Source organism: Apodemus sylvaticus, chromosome 5 (assembly GCF_947179515.1).
Source record: "Apodemus sylvaticus chromosome 5, mApoSyl1.1, whole genome shotgun sequence".
NCBI lineage: Eukaryota > Metazoa > Chordata > Mammalia > Rodentia > Muridae > Apodemus > Apodemus sylvaticus.
The window spans coordinates 85,624,810-85,639,135 of record NC_067476.1 but is presented as its reverse complement, the minus strand read 5'-3'; the positions used below and the strand labels follow the sequence as shown (position 1 = coordinate 85,639,135).

Below are 14,326 nucleotides of genomic sequence, written 5' to 3'. Positions count from 1 at the left end.
AGTGTAAAGCCTGTTTGTTTCATCAAAGCCTTGGGATACTCAATTCCTTGTATGGCTTTTCCTTTTTAAACAGGGGCCATTTATTGTGATAGTGTTTTATATTAAGACCTGTTAAAGCCCATGTTTAGAGAAGGAGGTTATGTTTAGAGTACAACAGGTTCCTGAATTGTAAAATCACATAGCCTGTACTCTGATACAGTGGGAGTGTGATTGTATTTCTTGACATTCCTTTGGCCTATTTGTTACAGGTAATTAGATAACATTTGTATTTTACTGGATGCTGGAGAAATTGAGTCTAGGGTTCCTCCACAGGTAGGCAAATATTGTACTACTGTATACCCAATAATCCATATACTACTTTTTAAAATCACCTTTATAGAGCCATTAGTGTGGCTTCTCACCCAGAGAAACACATTGAATCAGAGATATTTGTTTTCTCTCATTTTATAAGTAACATGTGAATTAAAATTTTTTTTCATTATGTTTTAATTGTGTGTGTGGTATGTTGTGTGGGGACAGAGAAGAACTTTTAGAAATCTGTCTTCCCACCTTATCTCCCTCCTGGAACTGCTTGTACACACAACCACTGCCTAGAAGTTCTTTCCTTTTGCCCATATGGATTCTGAGGGTCAAATTCAGGTCATTAGGCTTAGCAACAAGAACCTTTCCCTGCTGAGCCATTTTACTACACATGTGAATTTTAAAGAAACAAAACCATAAAAGAAAAATGTCAAAATAAAAAAATTCCTGCTATTCAGAAGCTTCATTTTTTGTTGTTGAAGTTTTTCCCTTTTCCCCACTCTGTGTTATGTATGTGTACAGAATGGTATCTATAGGGCGGGGAATGTCGCTCAAATGGCAGACGGCTTGCTTGCCCAGCATGCACGAGGCCCGAGGTTTGATTCCCAGCGTAGCATAAAACCTTGTTGTGGTGATATATACCTATAATTTGAGCAGTCCCCTGTAATCTCCTAGTAAGTGGAGACTAGAGGATCAGAAGTTTATGGTCATCTTGGACAATATAGTTAGTTCAAGGCCAGCCTGGGATACATCAGATTCTGTTAAGGTTTCTTGTCTTGCTATTCTTTGGGGTCTATAGCGATACCATTATATATTTTAATCCTTCTTAGTTTTATTTATTTACTTTTACCATGTCGTCCTGATTTTCTTTTTCTTTTTTTCTTCTGAGACAAGTTCTTTCTCTCAGTAGCCCTGGCTGTCCTGAAATTCATTAGGTACGCCAGATTGACCTCCAACTCACAGAAATCATCCTGCTTGTGCCTCCCCTAATTTTTCTTAACTACTTGATGGAGATACGAAGTACACTTTTCTGCTGACTTTCCTGCTTAAGAAAGTTTCACCCCTCTAGTTTCCAGATTATAAAACTGAGATCGATGTCTTTCCTTTGGTGTTGTTTGAAGATTCAGGTTTTATAATTTTTTTGTAATCGGGACTGCAAACGGGCCAGCACAGCTCCCACATAGGGCAGCCAGCCGGTGCCGCTTACTTGGATGTAATACAGAAGCTTTTCTAGTATTTGGATCATCATGTCTTCTTTATTTCTGTGTTAGTGATAGTTTTTCACCATGCATCGGAAGAAGGTGGATAACCGAATTCGAATTCTCATTGAGAATGGCGTAGCTGAGCGGCAGAGGTCTCTTTTTGTTGTAGTTGGGGATCGAGGAAAAGATCAGGTAAGAAAGACCTAGTAAATGCTTCCTCAGTGGTTTTGTGTCCCGTGCCAATCAATTGGTGGGTTATCTAGACCTTTTAAGGTTTTAGTCCACAGAGCCATTGTGATCTCTTTGCTGGTGGACTGTGTAGTGGGGACATTTGTTCAGTACTTAGAAATGGTAAATTCTCAGTATTTAGATTCATGAGTAGAGGAGCCAGTATCTTTAGAATCCTGCAGTGATAGCTTGGCCTCAAGGTTAAGCATATGTGACCTAGCTCCTAGTTCCCCCTTGGTTATTACTGTGACCTTAGGTGTTTTCCTTGCTGGTTATTTTCTATGTGCTTTAAATAAGGTCTTGAGCCTGGCATTCCTTATGTTGTCTTTGACTCTGAGGTTTTGTGATTTTTTTTTTTTTTCTCTTTCTTGTCAGGTGGTTATTCTTCATCATATGTTGTCCAAAGCAACTGTGAAGGCTCGGCCCTCGGTCCTGTGGTGTTATAAGAAAGAGCTGGGATTTAGCAGGTAAGCTTGGGCTTTGGATGTCACATCCAATTTTCAATTCATACTTCGTACTAAATTCAGGGAGAAAATCCCTCGACTGTACTTGAGTATTATTTGTATTGTTCAGGCCACTGTTTACCCTTAGAACAGAAGCCTTTGTACTTCCTAGCCATCCCTTCCTTATACTTCCGAGATCATGATGCCTTGAGCTCATAGACATTCCTAGAGAATTGATCCTTCCAATAACAGTGCTTCTCCCTTTCTTCTCTTTAGAGCTTCTAACCAGTTCACCATTACGAGACAGATGATGATTTTTACTGCCCATCCTCTCTCTTTGGTTTGTGTTTCTGGGTATTGGCCACAGTACTTTATGTCTGCTTTCCCACTGAGTTACATAAGCTATAATAGTCAAGACTTCTGGTGTCAGGACTGGAGAGATGGCTCAGTGACTAAGAGTACTTACTGTGCAATAATAAGGACTGTAGTTTAGAACCCAGCAGCCATGTCTTAAACTGGGCTGCCTGCAGATAGCTTGGAGTTCCAAGGAGTTCCAAGGAGTCCAGTGCTCTCTGGCCTTCATAAATGCACGCCTCTGCACATGTATGTCCCGTGCTCCATAGATGTGTGCCTGTGCGTGTGTATTCACATAGGTATGGGCACACGCATAACTATATCTTGGAGGAAGATTTTCAGGGGAACTCCAAAGCAAACACCCATAGGTACCTTGTGATTGCTTGGAAATATAAAGGATAATTCAGGGTAGAGGAGTCAAGGTTTCAGCTCTGTTAGGGCAGGTAGTCTGGGGCCAGAGTGCACCTGTGTCTTGGTCACCTCTCATCTCTGCAGATCTGTGCTTCCTCATGATAAACTAGCTTACTTGCCCCCCCCCCCCCCCCCCCCCCCCGCCCCCCGTCTCTGGCGGAAACATACTGAGTTTTAAGTGTAAGGCCAACCATATGAAAGTCAGTCTTTCTCCCAAAATTCTTGGGGCATCACATATTAAGACAGTTAGTCATAGTCATGTGGAAACTGGTAACTCTCCTCTAACTCTGAAGGAGTTTGAGATGAGGTGGACAATACTCGTTGGTAGATAATCCACTCTGTGGACCCCTCTGAGGAACCTTCTTTCATGACTCCTGTGCAGTTTCTCAGGCCACTCCCTACCTTAGCTCCCTAGTACCTAATGTTCTCCTTTTGGGCCTCACCTGTACTGTGCCAAGTCTCCCTGCTGCTCCTCTGCTGAGGCTGCCATTTCTACCCCCGACGTCAGCTATTGACATCCCTTGTTTCCTGTGTCTGTCCCTTTCAAGTTTTCTCTAGCACTTCTCAATCAGACTTTCTTCTAGTGTAGTGTGATTGATTACCTTTTCTTTTCCTGTCCAGGCAATAAGCCTGTTTTGTTAGATGTTTTCTTTCATTATCCATTTTTCCATATCTGTCTGTCTGTCTGACCATCTGTTTTGAGACTGTTTTTTTGTGTGTGTGTGTATGTAGTTCTGGCTGTCCTGGAACTTGCTCTGTAGACCAGGCTGGCCTTAAACTCAAGTTCCACCTGCCTCTCTATCTCCTGATTTTCTTTTAAAATCATATTGCATATGCCTGTGGTGAGGGGAGAGCAAGATGAGGTGTTGGAGTATAGGTGCGCAGTGCCGCAGCATGTGTGTGGGAGACAGACAACAACCTTCTGGAATTGTTTCTTTGCTTCCTCTGGAATCTCATGTCCCTCCACACGAGCATGGCTGCTCTTAATCATTGGGCCATCTTTCAGGCCTCCCCATGCATTTTCAGCTGATTGATAGTGAGATCAGCTATGTAGGTTAGAATTTTGTTTGTGGTACCTTGACTCTAGTTTTTGGATTGGTAAGTATGGGATTGTATGGAGTCAGATAACTCGGATTCTGGGAAGATTTTCTTTTCAAGTGTAACCCACCTGGTATCATTTTTTTTTAAATTATCCTGTGGCCACAGTCTTCATGGTAGTGGCTCTTGTGTGTAATACAGTGCAGGCTCTCAGGAACCGGGGAGGGAGGATTTTAACGAGAGTTTGGGTGGCATAGAGTTGAGACACTGTCTCTAAGCCTGCAGGAGGGTGGGGAATCTCTCTGTGACTTTTTTCCCTGCCTTCCTCGAGTCTTGATTTTTCACAATACCACCGTGAAAGAAAGAGGACTTAAGGGAGGAGCCAGAAACAAGAGTCTGTGGGCCGCAGTTCACACAGGAAGTAGAGGCCCACAAAGGAATGCCTTAGTTCTAGCTATTAAATTTGAAAACAGTGGTTCACTTTTCCTCAGCTAGGGCTGAGAGGATATGCTTATGACTAGGAAACATGAGTATAGTAGCCTGCCAGCCCCCCGCCCCCTTTTCCCCAGGTCCTTTGGGGAGCAGCACAGTGGTGGGAACATTGGTTTTAGACTTAAGGTAATGAAGCATCTAAGTTTAGTTTTAAGCTTCACTTGTAGCTAGATATGAGGCTTCCCTGGCCCTGTTTCCCATCTTTAAAGTGGTCTGCTGAAGGTCACAGCGAATAGTGAGTAGTTAACGTTTGTGTGTCCGTGTATGTGTGTCTGTGTGTGTGAGAGAGAATGTTTGTGAGGGAGGGAAGGAGGGAGAGAGAGAGAGAGAGAGAGAGAGAGAGAGAGAGAGAGAGAGTGAGTATGTGTGTGTGTGTGTGTGTGTGTGTGTGTGTGTAGGTGTAGGTCAAAGGACAATTCATGGTGTTGGTTCTCCCTACCTTTTCAAGGGTGCTAGGGTTTGGACTCAGGTTGTCATGTTGGCAAAGCCTGTCTCCTTAACCAGCACATCCCAGTGTTCCTCTACTTTCCTTACCCCTTAAAGTGAAGCAGACAGCACTATCACGCTTGCCCTTCTAAGTCCCCACTAGCTCTGCAGGTCTGAGGATCACTGTGCCTCTTCTACCCCTGTTAATTACCTTTCTTGGGATGATGGTATTACAGTCATCGGAAGAAGAGAATGCGGCAGCTACAGAAGAAAATAAAGAGTGGGACCTTGAACTTAAAGCAAGATGACCCCTTTGAGCTTTTCATAGCAGCCACAAACATTCGCTACTGCTACTACAATGAAACCCACAAGATTCTGGGCAATACTTTTGGCATGTGTGTCCTTCAGGTGGGTGTCTCCTTTCCCCGTAGAGTGAGCACAAGAAGGGGAGAAGGTCACATGTGAGTAACCCACCCCAAAGCACTATCACGGAAGACTTGGCCATTTTGAGAAGTAAACTGGGTTCCTCACCCTAGAGAAGATTTTTTTCTTCACTTGACTAGATATAGCAGCAGAAAGTAGAGGGCCAACCCCCGCGGTCCCCGCCCACCGAGCCTGATGTAGAACGTTCTGGGCGGGGCCAGCGCTGTGTGCAGAGACAGGAGAATTGTTTGAGACCAGCCTAGCCTTCATCAAACAAACTACAGTCCACAAGCACTTGGAGTCACCCTAGTATCCCAGCCTTGCTGGAACTAAGACTCCCAGCCCCTGAGCCCTGGTGGCAATTATACAGCCCTGACTTGGATATCACTCTTACTCTCTTCTGAGTAGATAAGTGACCCCCCTCCCCATTCTGGCCTTAAAGAACCACATACTTTCCTTAGTACAGCTTGGTGAAATTCACCATTGATACTTATTTTCTTGTCAGACTACTTAATCAAACATATTTCTTAGTTCTAGTGGATGTTATATGGTATCTGACTTTATTTGATATCTGTGACACTCCTTTCAACAGACAAGATGTCTGTGCACAAGTCTACATTCTTAAATGTGCATGTTACATTCACATATGTACTATGACTATAATTGGGTAAAATAGAAAATATATCTTATGAAATATAAGTTAAAAATGAGACTGGGCCTCAAGAAAAGGAGTTTTTAGTTTTAATTTCTGCTTCTCTATTAAGTTGCTCTGCTGGGGAGCTCGAAAGAACATCCTGCCCCAGTGTCCTGTACCAGCTTTTACCAGTCATTCGGATGCTGGTACCTTTGTGCCAAGGTGCCCCATGTTGTACAGTCTAGTTTTTTCAGGTTGTCTAGAAATAGTCCAGAAAAGGCAAGTAAGATGCTTCTGAAATTGCATAGAGATCAGTGGAATTTAGAAGACTTGCTTTGCACCTATAGATTATAATACCAGATCTTCTTGTACGCCAGGGATGGATGGGCTGCTTCCTGTGCTACCCTTGTTTGCTGGTGGGCGGGCAGGTGTGAGAGGTGCAGTTTGGGGCTTGTGCTCTGGAGCTCTTGTTGCTGTTCCACTGCCTCTTGGTTAGGCAGCCTGGAGGTGCTGTCTGTGTTACAAGCCTTTCTAAGATCTGATTTCTTCTAGGATTTTGAAGCATTAACTCCGAACTTGTTGGCCAGAACTGTAGAAACAGTAGAAGGTGGTGGATTGGTGGTCATCCTCCTACGGACCGTGAACTCGCTTAAGCAGCTGTACACGATGACTATGGTAAGAGCGCCGCTCAGGCCTAAAGCACAGCCAGCTGCTTTGGCTGTAGTGAGCTAGCACCTTCCATGAGCAGTCTGCACAGCAGGCAGGTTGCCTCTCCACTTGGGAGGAGAGGTTTCTGAGAGCCATGCTTGCTTTCAGGAAGTTAGCGTTCTACGCTGGTGAGGTCTGAGATGCCATGCAGCCTTTTTGTGTTTGTTTTGTGGTGGTACAGGACCTTACTTTACAGCCAGGGCTGGCTTTGAACTCTAGCTTCCCAGGTTCTAGCCCCCTCAGTGCTGGAATTGTAGGTGTGTACCACCACAAGCTTGGAGCTAAATCCCTATGTCATTTAGAGGGACTGTGCAGATTTCCTTACTGGCCCTCATCTTCTGGGGGAAAACAAAGTAATGGCTTCCAGTTATACTTTAAAGCTGGAAGAATTTAAACTATGAGGAGAGATAGCCCCCTTCCCAAACAAGACATAGCAAGAAGTGGGGCTCCATTGACCACCAGCTCCGCAGGGATTGCCAGCTCAGTGCTCTATGAGCCACCTTCAAACTCGTGCCTCAGGAATGGGCTGCACTGGCCCTGGCCCTTACCCTTTTCAAATGAGGCAGCTCCATCTGTCACTCCTTCATCTGCATTGTTGTCTTAGTCACTGTTGTATTGTGAGTGAGGTGACACCATGACGTAGACAACTCTTATAAAAGCATCAAACCCGGCCTTGCTCACAGTTTCAGGGGTGGGTGTGATGGAGAGCATGCTAGCACAGCAGCCTGCGTGGTGCTGGAGAGAGAGCTGAGAGCTCTCATCCTGTAGGCAGAGACAGGCTGGGCCTAGGGTGGGCTTTTGAAGCCTCAAAGTGACATACTTCTTCCACACCTACTAATCCTCCTTAAATCATGTCACTGCCTGATGACAAATGTCCTAATCAGGGTTACTGTTCCTGTGATCAAACCCAGTGACTAAAAGCAAGTTGGGGAGAAAAGAGTTTATTTGGCTTACATTTCCACATCACTGTTCATTGTCAGAGGAAGTCAGGGCAAGAGCTCATCCAGGACAGGAACCTGGTGGCAGGAGCTGCAGCAGAGGCCATGGAGGAGTGCTGCTTACTGACTTACTCCTTCTGGTTGGTTCAGCCTGCTTTCTTATAGAACCCAGGACCACCATTCCAGAGGTGGCTCCATCCATAATGGGCTGGGCCCTCCCACATTAATCACTAATTAAGAAAATGCCCCACAGGCTTGCTTATATTGTAGCTCCATCTTGATTGACGCTTTTGTTTTTCTTCACCTGAGGCTCCCTCCTTTCTGAATACCCTAACTTGGTCATGTTGACATAAAATTAGCCTGGGACAACTAAGCTTTCAAATATGTGGGCCTCTGGAACCCATTCTTATTCAAACCACAGTTGTGTTTCTTCAAAGCACTTAACAGCTCTCTGACATTATTTGTATTTTGTGTGACCTCTGCTAGTTGTGGAACAGGGACCTAGTTGTATTCCTCTGGTATGTACAAAGCACTCATTAGATACTTCTGAGTGAATGCATAGATGACGTTGGGCCCATGTTAGTTATTTATTCACCCCATCTCCTGGACTTGCTGCCTGCTTATCCTCCCAGTCTGCGCTCATCTCTGAAAGGTCTTCCCTGGCCACCTCAAGTACACGTCTCATTTGCTGTCACCACACTGTATGTTTTGTTTGCAACACTTATTTGTCTTTTGCTGTTAGACCATAAGTTTTGTGAGAACAGAATTCTTGTGAGTTAACCAGTGCACACACATGTGTCTGGCATACTAGTTGGCACGTACATTAGCCGAGTTATGTACGGTGCTGGATGAACTGTGGAAAAGATCAGTGGTAGGTGAGGGGCAGTTTGGGGTGGAGACCGCCCACTTGGTGTCTGATGCAGCACACAGGGAAGAGGTGGGCTTATTCTCTAGGGTTTGCTAATGTCGTCTAGTGTAATGTTTATGTTGCTTTTAGAAGATTTTGTCAATGGATGTTGTCTTGTTTTCTTAGGATGTGCATTCCAGGTACAGAACCGAGGCCCATCAGGACGTGGTAGGAAGATTTAATGAGAGGTAGGTCTAAAGTCTGGTTTTTGCAGTTGCAGGGAATCAGAATGGGAGAAATGTTTTTATCTTGGATCCAGCAAGTTTGCTGTTGTATCAGAGGGATGTAGTTCAGACTTTCATAACCTTTTAGACAGGTTTTTACTGTGTTGTTCCAATTAGCCTTAAACTTACAAACCTGTCTCTCCTTCCAGAGTACTAGAGTAACAAGACTGCATCCAGCTAGCAGTGAGATCCTGCTAGCAGTGAGATCCAGCTAGCGGTGAGATCCTGCTAGCGGTGAGATCCTGCTAGCGGTGAGATCCTGCTAGCGGTGAGATCCTGCTAGCGGTGAGATCCTGCTAGCAGCAGCCTGTGAAACCAACTGGGTAGAGAGGGCTCCAGGCTGGGGCAGGGATCATGGACTTAGCCTTGCTGCTGGCTTGGCTGGCTTTGGTAGTGTCGCTCTTTTCTTTGGCTCTTAGTCTACTCTTCTGTCCAAGGGATGTTGACAAGAGTAGTGCTGCTACCCTCAGGATCCAGTTCCTCATGGTGTAGAGACCCTCTCCCCATCATAAAGTTATATTGTTGCTACTTATAACAGTGATTTTGCTACTATTATGAATTGTGATGTAAATATGTGGGGGTCATGACCCACAGGTTGAGAACCGCTGTTCTAGCTGTTGCAAAACATGTAAGAGGCCCCAACAAATGTATGTGAGTCTTCACAAAGGAAAAATAATTAACATTTCCTAGATTTAACTGGCTAAAATCCCTCTTAACTATATGCTACCTCTTAAAAGACTGGTGCTCTGAGCTTCTTAGGGGAGAGTGGTCCAGATCATTGCTTCTCGACCTGTGGTCACAGCCCTTGGGGGTTGACCTTTGCAAGGATTGCTTGTGAGCATTAGGAAGGTTGAGAACCACTAAGCTAGAACCTGTGTAACTGACTGTTTTCCTGGGTTTATTTTACCACGCAGTCTCATTTTTACAGGGTCTTAGTAGCTAGTAAAACATTTTAAGCCTGTAGATCATGACCTCTTGGGGACTAAATGACCCTTTCACAGGGGTTGTGTATCAGATATCCTGCATGTCAGATATTTACGTTATGATTCACAACAGTAGCACGATTACAGTTGTGAAGTAGCAACAGAATAATTCCATGGCTGCAGGTGGTCACAGCACGAGGAACTGTATTAAAGGCTCTCAGCATTAGGAAGGTTGAGAACCACTCATTGCTTTAAGCTTTGGTCTAGATCAGTAGTTTTTGACTGGAAGTGACTTTGCCCTTTAGGATGTTTGGCAATGTCAGTAGACATTTGGCCATCATGCTTTGGGAGGGTGGTGTAGAGTGCCATTGTCTCTGAGTACACAGAACCCTCACCATGAAAAAGACCTCTCAGCTCCAAGATGCAGGTTCTACCTAGGCTAAGGAATCCTCCTGGCCTGATGAACTCGGGGGCTTTTCTGACTTTAGCCTGTGGTACTCTGGCTGAGTGCAGTGAGGGCAGGCGGAGGAGAACTGTGCTGGTGACTAGAGTGGAAGCCAGTTATGGTACAGATAAGCCTCTTGAAGACTTTGGATGCAGGCTGGGTGGGCCAGATGATCCAGGACCAGTGGAGCTCGCTCACCTGTAGTGGAGCTCCCTCCCTCGTAGTGGAGCTCGCTCACAGTGGCGCTCGGGCTGGGGTATTGGTCTTCCTGTATTAACATGCTTAGGTGACTTGCAGAGCCAGCTGAAGCATCTCATTGCGCCCCACCTGGCTTCTCATGTGATTTTCTTGAAGAAATCTTTTGCGTTCTCGCCTAGACAGTGCCTGCCTTCCCTGTCACCTCACTGCAGATGCATTGTCCCTCAGGTTTATTCTCTCTCTGGCGTCTTGTAAGAAGTGTCTGGTCATTGACGACCAGCTCAACATCCTGCCCATCTCCTCCCACGTGGCCAGCATAGAAGCCTTACCTCCTCAGGCCCCGGTGAGTCTGAGTGAGAGGAACAGGGATCTGTTGGGCATGGTGGTGTAGTTTCCACGTGAGCGCCTTGGCCGTGGCAAACTGCCTTCTCTTCTCTGACAGGATGAGAATCTCAGTCCTACTGCTCTGGAGCTGCAGGAGTTGAAAGAGAGCTTGCAGGATACTCAGCCTGTGGGTGTGCTAGTGGACTGCTGCAAGACCCTGGACCAGGTACACGCAGGGGGTTCAGGCCTTCCCTACCCTGATGCAGATGGCACAGGCTAGGGCAGTAAACATCACAGACCATCTTAGGACGTGTCGGCTCTGCAGTATCAGGGCTATGCTGTGTAGAAACACAAAGAACCAGCCAGTGAGCTGAGGTGAAGAGGGGGATTGTATTTCAAGAGGAACTGTCTTTCCATAGAGGATAGCCTGTGCTCTTTAATTTCAGTTGTTTGTATTGTTTGTTTTTTCCTTTTTGTTTTGTTTTTGTTTTTGAGACTGGGTTTTTCTCTGTAGTCCTGGCTGTCCTAGAACTTGCACTGTAGACCACAGTGGCCTTGCACTCAGATATTCATCTGCCTTTGCTTCCCGAGTTCTGGGATTAAGGGCATCTGTCACTGCCACCCTACTGCTTAAGAAGGTTTTTTTTTGCTTCTGGAGGATTCAGGTTTGTGTACTAAAGCCCCATGTAGTGAGTCAGACTTGTAGGTTTGACCAAGTTGTGTTTCTGTGCTGGCTGATGGGACTGGCTGGTGGCTTATGTAGCTTCTGGGCCACGACACTTTGCTGGCTAGCCCTGCCTGAGGCCTCTTCGCTGCTATAAGTACAGAGTTCCTCCCAGGCTTGGTCAGATGAGGAGTACAGGACTCCTCCCTCCTGATAGGTACCAGCTTTGGTGATAATCTCCCACCACCCATAGGCTGGCTTTCCTTTGACTTCTGGAAGCACCATTGTAAACTCTTCTTCGTGCTGGCTAGTTGCAGCCTCCAGGTTTTTTTGAACCACTTTTGGTCTGGTGAAGAAAGAGAGTGACAGGATGTGAGAGAAACTGTATTTCTTGGAACAGCATTATCACATAAAGGAAGCTTACTCACTATATAGTGAAATCAGTTCTCCAAAACAGGGAAGGAGGCTCAGTTGTGTAGTATGCACAAAGATCTGGGATCAATTCCCAGCAAGGCACAAACTGGGAATGGTGGTGCCTGCCAGAAATCCTCCTGCTCCAGAGGTGGAGATCGGGGTTTAGAAGTTAAAGGTCATACTGGGCTGTCAGGAGCCAGCTTTAGGAAAGCTACAGTTGAGACCATGTCTTTAGGGAAAATAAGGAAGCCATGCAAAGCAGCCAGTTAGTGAAGGGTGAACGCGTGCACATAAAGAGACTAGAAAGTGACATCTGTGTTGATCCCAGCTGTTTGGCTAGGTGTGATGATGTCTGCCTGTATCCTGAACTTGTCCAATGGCGGACAGGAGGATCATTGGTTCTGATGCCAGCTTGGGCTACATATAGCAAGTCTCAGTCTCCCAGAGAGATCTGTGGCTGTTGTATCCAGGAGCCGCTATCAGAGACAGTGGGCGTTAGAATGGGTATGCCACCAGTTGCTAGTGCTACTGACAGTGCAGGAGGATGTCTTCTTTCTGGGTTTCTTTACAGCCACAGCCATGGGGACAGCTGTTGCTTTTAATTGGCATTGTCCTGAAAGAGGCAGGCAAATGATTACTGATTATTCCTGTTTTGTTTTCCCTTTTGGTTAAGAAGTCTGCTCATATCTGAGTTACTTGTATGTTTGTCTTTTTCATGTTAGCCTCTCATTTTAAATAAATAGTTTAGGATATATTTCAGTCTAAGTTGTTTTTAATTAGCATTTGGAACTTCTCCTAAAATAAAAAAAAATAAAATATCATTCAGGAAAGACTGAGTTCCTACACTTGATCCCTTGGGTGTTTTAGCTGAAGGGCTTGGTGTCCGGAAGCTCCTTCCCTGACTGTACTGGGAGCAGACTGACTCCTCAGGACGACAAGCACAGCTTCCTTCCCTCCTTTCTTTATAGCTCAGCAGGGCCCTAGGTTTGGCCCGAGTGGTAGTGTGGCTTCCATTTAGAACTTGTTCCCATTTAGTGCCATGCACTTGGCTGTATGCCAGGCCTGGGGGTGAACGAGGGTACTGCTTCAGAGTGTATGCTGTATAGCAGCGGGTCTTAACCTGTGGGTCTCATGCATGCAGACATCCTGCATATTCAATATTACATTACGTCTCTTAACAGTAGCAAAATTACAGTTATGAAATATCGATGAAATAAGTTTATGTTTGGTGTCACCACAACATGAAGAACTGTATTAAAGGCTCTCAGTATTAGAAAGACTGAGAACCTCTGCTCTATAGATGAGACAGATTCTGTGTGGAGGAAATTAGTTTCTTCCACTAAATCATATGGTTTAGTGGAAAGAACTGTAAAGAGCTGTAGCCTCTCTGGGCATTCACATAGTGCTATCTTTGCACAGGCCAAAGCTGTCTTGAAATTCATTGAGGGGATCTCAGAGAAGACCCTAAGGAGCACTGTTGCCCTCACCGCTGCCCGAGGAAGGGGCAAGTCCGCGGCCCTGGGCCTGGCCATTGCTGGGGCAGTGGCATTCGGGTAAGTGCCCGTGGGAAGTGTGCAGGGTTTAAGTCAGGAAACTGCTGGAATTGTTTCTGGTTCCTCATCAGGGATGGTCACCAAGTGACTTCTGTCAGGGTCGAGAGTATTTGTCTGGAAGCTGCAGCACTGCTCCCCTGGGCCACTAAGAGGCACACTGGGCAGTACCAGGGCTCTTTTGTTTGCTACTTAAGTTGAACAAACACAAATGTAAAGAAAACCTCTCATCATGAGAGTGTCTGACCAGCTTTGGTGACTACACAAATACAGGTTATTTGTACAATACGTTATGACCTTGGTTGGCGATGGGCTTTCTTTGTTTTCAGTAAGGTATTATTTTCTGTCCCTGGCCTGAGTGTGCTTTGCCAACTACAACCATTGTCCTGTGTGTGCTGTCTTCCCTGGTGTTGCTTACTTATAGAGTTCTGTGGGCACTTTGTATGTGGATGAACCAAGGCCCAGGGAATTCTGATTACCTAGGATCCTCCACCAGATTGCTGCTGGCAGAGCTTTGGCCTTGGCCCCAGTACCATGTAGCTCCATGACGTCATAGTTTGAAAACATCGGTGTATAGTGATGAGTGTGAGGCTGCCCTTCCTGTTAGGACACCAGATCGTTGGCATTGTGTGGGTTCTGCATGTCGACAGCTATTGTAGTCTGCCACTTGGTACCCCTGGCACTGATGAAGTAGCCCTGTGTAGCCTTGCTACCAGCACATCGATGATCTGTTTGGCTTGGTTTTGAAGAGGTGCGTACTCAGGTCTTAGTTGCTTTCCTCTTCTCTCAAAAAATGTCCTTTCCTTACCCTGCTGTCGTCTCTGGTTATCACTTGTGTGACCGAAGCAGCTGAAAATGATTCCTTAATTTTATTTGCTTCTTTAAAATGTCCTAAGTCTCTTAGTTTCTAAACTACCTCCCTCATTTTTCTTTTTTTCTGCAGGTATTCCAATATTTTTGTTACCTCCCCAAGCCCGGATAACCTCCATACACTGTTTGAATTTGTTTTTAAAGGATTTGATGCTCTGCAGTATCAGGTAAGAAAGTAGTGTAGACCGTTTGCTTTGAGTTCAACCCAGT

General features: G+C 45.5%; 1 protein-coding gene across 3 annotated transcripts in view; it reads left to right on the top strand.

The window, feature by feature from the left end:
• The window catches only part of Nat10 (N-acetyltransferase 10), a 37,852-nt gene that overhangs the window by 1,226 nt on the left and 22,300 nt on the right, over positions 1 to 14,326 (top strand). For 2 of the 3 annotated variants that reach the window (XR_007977907.1, XM_052183106.1), the window contains exons 2-10: positions 1,572 to 1,694; positions 2,106 to 2,197; positions 5,131 to 5,302; positions 6,504 to 6,626; positions 8,631 to 8,692; positions 10,523 to 10,637; positions 10,737 to 10,844; positions 13,116 to 13,249; positions 14,190 to 14,283. Coding sequence is in view for 2 of the 3 variants with exons in the window: in XM_052183106.1 (XP_052039066.1) it covers positions 1,587 to 1,694; positions 2,106 to 2,197; positions 5,131 to 5,302; positions 6,504 to 6,626; positions 8,631 to 8,692; positions 10,523 to 10,637; positions 10,737 to 10,844; positions 13,116 to 13,249; positions 14,190 to 14,283 (1,008 nt within the window). In the remaining variant the exon portion in view is untranslated. Of the gene's footprint in view, positions 1 to 248; positions 313 to 1,571; positions 1,695 to 2,105; positions 2,198 to 5,130; positions 5,303 to 6,503; positions 6,627 to 8,630; positions 8,693 to 10,522; positions 10,638 to 10,736; positions 10,845 to 13,115; positions 13,250 to 14,189; positions 14,284 to 14,326 lie in introns of all 3 variants that reach the window. The other variant, XM_052183107.1, reaches the window with a different exon arrangement.